Source organism: Papilio polytes, unplaced genomic scaffold (genome assembly GCF_000836215.1).
Source record: "Papilio polytes unplaced genomic scaffold, Ppol_1.0 DF824035.1, whole genome shotgun sequence".
NCBI classification, from domain to species: domain Eukaryota; kingdom Metazoa; phylum Arthropoda; class Insecta; order Lepidoptera; family Papilionidae; genus Papilio; species Papilio polytes.
In genome coordinates, this window is record NW_013525169.1 from 148013 (window position 1) to 151959 (window position 3947).

Below are 3947 nucleotides of genomic sequence, written 5' to 3' on the forward strand. Positions count from 1 at the left end.
CCGCACCCCGACACGGCTATAGATGACAGGAGTGTGGCGATACAATACAGTTATTTGCAATAATTTGCAGCTTTATTAAATTGTTTGCAGAACATTTTAAACGGCCCGTTATGGGGCAATAATCTTTCATACTTATTATTGGTAGTCAGTAAGCAACGTGTCTCTGTGCAGGTGTGTCCTCGCTGGAGGCGGCAAAGGACTTCACTGTGGATGGTCTCACCGCTTACAACGGCAAGAAGAAGAAGAAAAAACGCAGGCACAGGTAACTAACTACTTCAGATATCGCTACTTTCGTACGCAAACAAGTAACTTTAGCATCCATCTCGCTCTATGAGTGGGTTTATAAGACAAACAAAATTTATGTAACATTAGCTTTCGCCCGCGACACCGTCCGTGTGTAATTAAAAAACTAAAGTGGGCTATGTACTTTCCAGACTATCCTCTACGTCGATGCCAAATTTCATAGAGATCCGTTCAGCCATTTAGGCTTAAACTTTAGACTTATAATATAAGAAGAAAGTTGTTAGTAAAATTGTAAACTGCATAGATTCTTCTTTTATAAAGTATAGTTGTTGACTATTTTAACCCTACATTGCTCACTAAAGCTATGCTAACCTTACTTAAATTAATCATAACTTAACTACGGCACTACATTGATGTGCCGCGACTCCGAACATTAATTTATATTCGATATTCTAAATATGCTTCACCGTTAATTAACTTTCAATTGAGAAGCATCCCCCCTCCCCCCGCAGCCACCACCATTCCTCCGCGAGATAATTAACGTCTTGCGTTGCTGAGGCGTTGGAGGAGATTTTAAATGAATACATTCCGAAGTAGGTTAGGTCTGATTGCTGTTTGTACACACATTTGTGCACAAAACCACGTCTATGACCACTTAAAGGCTGCCTATTAAATGCGGCAGTAATTAGGAAGATCGTTACATCGTACGCAAACCTGCTCTTAATAAATCTAACGTAGGTTGGAAAATCTTTATGATATATTTTGTAAATACACCCATAGTAATATTGACAACCTTAAAATGTAAAGAACTAAATATTTTACGGTCACAAATTCGTAGAGTCCATTTAAATTTGTTTTAAATAAATTATATTGTAGATATAGCAAAGTTATAGATAGTCTAATGTCAGTATTTAAATACTGACACATTTTTAAAAACTAATTAACTAGACGTTATTGTTTAACTTGTTACCGACAGCGCGGCAGCCAAAAATACAAAACACTAGTTTTCTTCCAAATAAAATGTCTTAATTTTAAACTTTTTTACTATCAATAATTTTAAAAGTATCGATCAAGTCACGATCACATCTTGTACGTCTCCTTTTCTTCTATTGTTTTTATCAACTTTTTAATAAGACACCACTCAAATGTCTTGGTAGCCAGTATGCAATCTCTTTGACTGTATTTATACTGCTTGTCAGCCAAAGAGGTTGTTTGCACTTAACAGTTATAATTAATTTGGTTACATTTTGAATTAAAAAAAGTATCTTGCAGTGAGACACGGTGTCCCCTTGATGGCTTTTACTAAAGTGTACCGTACTGTTTGTCCGGCAGCCGCACTATCTTCACGTCGTACCAGCTGGACGAGCTGGAGAAGGCTTTTAAGGATGCCCACTACCCCGACGTGTACGCACGCGAGATGCTCTCCCTCAAAACGGACTTGCCAGAGGATAGGATACAGGTAAGTCTCTTACCCTGGCATCCACAAGTTGACAAGAGACAAATTGCATAAGAGGACATGAATAGATAATACAAGACTTTATTTAAATTCACCAATAATGAATTTATGATTATGACTATTTATTTATGCATATTTAGTTTAGAATTAGACCGAGTAACAACAGCCGTTTTTTGTGTTTGTACTTGATTTATTTCCAACATCGTTGTATATCTTTCATTGTATTGTTATTCTGAGATTTTGATTGTCTATAAGTATTTGTATCTTCTTTCACTAAGATTTTTTTAATTAACGAATCAAAACACATGATTTCCTAATAGCAATTACATTAACGAAATAGGTTATTACCTCAAACAGGTAGAAACTAGAGTATTAAGAAAGTTAATACTTTGTCTACAATAGAGTGTTGTAGTAAATAGAACGTTTGTGAGTATTGTGTGCGGACGATTTGCTAAGAAGGAGCGTGTAATTGGATTAGCGAGAAAAAACGGCGTCGGGTTTCGCCGCTAGAAGCCGCAAGCGCTGCGCCCGCGTCATTGCAGTTACCACGCTGCACCGCCTTGTTAATATTAGTCCTGTTTAGTTAATTAAATACCAACTAAATGATGAAAAAGGATATACTATAAATGTGCCAATAAATAAGGATAAAAACTATTAAATGTTTTAATGAATTATTTAAGACTAAGTAGATATAACTATGGAAGACTATAGCAACTGACTAAATTTTAAATTACCGTGATTGAAAAAAAAATGCGTCTGTAAATGACTGCATGCGTCGCTGATATTACCCTAAACTTCTTTACTTTTATAAGTTATGGAATGTCCGTAAATGTAGCTAATTTGTGTACTCAACAATTGATTTTATAAATTAATTTTGATGTTAATGGTTAATGATTCTAATTCAAAACTTTCTGTCGTTTTGGGAGTATCCTGCCTCTTCGTGTAGTCATGGTGACATGAGTTGCAAATCGATGTTGTAGTGAATTTGACACTCGGGCGGGGCAACGTGATACTTTGCAAGCACCCGGGACCCGGGAACGATTCAAGGAAGGAAGCTTCCCTTACCTTTATTGTTAACGTTCGCTCCGTCAGCTTAATTTCCCGTCGATTTATGGTTTGTCAAATACTCTACTCTATGTCAACGTTTTTATCGTTAATTTAATTATAAGTCGAGCGAGCATTGTGCCGACAGAGACGGCTGGAGACATAATTGAGCTAAGAAAATATAACGCCACTACTCTTTAGAATTAGATTTAGTCTTCTAATTGTTACCTAGTGTAATAGTGTGGTGTAATATTAAGTACATGTTTTTTCTTTTCTTCTACATAACTCCGTCTTCTATTTTAAGATTCATTGAAAACCGGCGCTTCCGTATAAACATGCCCAAAGAATTCCTTTTCTTTCTGAATAAATTAATTTCTTTCTTTCTTTAGTAGTACATGCGCTAAAATATGTAAGATTTTCGGTTGCAGCTGTTTTTTTTTATGTAAATGTTCTACTAGAATCATAGCAATGTCTCGACTTATCTATTTAGGAAAGGACGGAAAATTTGAGAGACACTGTTCATATAGGAATGTAGGTAGATAAGTAACTCTTGTTTTATTTACTGTTTATTTTAAAATTGTTTCATCGACAGTTTAAGTTTTTTTTACTTGTTAAATTAGATTTTTATTGACATCACTTAAAACTTAGTCAATTATCATTTTGGAGCAAAATATTTTCTTTACATTTTAGAAGTAGATTTTTCAACTGTACTGGGTTGAAAATAATTCTCATCCTCAATTAGTGGATTATAAATGTGATAGGCAGACAGATTGTGCCGCTGGTGACAGTTCTGTTTACATTTTCACTTATCTGTAAGACTGTCCATAGGTCTTAGGTCTGCCTAAGCAAAATAAATCACTCGTCTTGTAGGTACCTAAGCTTTGCTTAATATGTCAGTGTAATATGCAAGAAAGTGGACATTATAGCAATGTAATACATTACAAGCAACTTGTAATACTTTAATTACACCCCCTCCTTTAGCCTCCCCTCTTTGCATTATAATTGTATAGCAAACAGCAGTGCGTTGCTGTGCAGTGGCCGCGGCGTTGCGACGTGGCGGCCGCGGTCCGCTTCATAACAATACCTCCACTTGTCTTGTAATTACTTCAGCTACAAACATAATTATTATTAATAGTTTTTCCGAGCGTCGTCGGCTGAACACGGTGAGCCGCGGAACACGAATACAACCCCGCGAGCCTCCCCA

General features: G+C 36.2%; 1 protein-coding gene across 1 annotated transcript in view; it reads left to right on the forward strand.

The window, feature by feature from the left end:
* Positions 1 to 183: 183 nt before the first annotated feature.
* The window catches only part of LOC106100858, a 29356-nt gene continuing 25592 nt past the window's right edge, over positions 184 to 3947 (forward strand). The window contains exons 1-2 of the mRNA XM_013279921.1: positions 184 to 262; positions 1576 to 1702. Of these exons, the coding sequence (XP_013135375.1) occupies positions 211 to 262; positions 1576 to 1702 (179 nt within the window). The 5' untranslated portion in view covers positions 184 to 210. The remainder of the gene's footprint in view (positions 263 to 1575; positions 1703 to 3947) is intronic.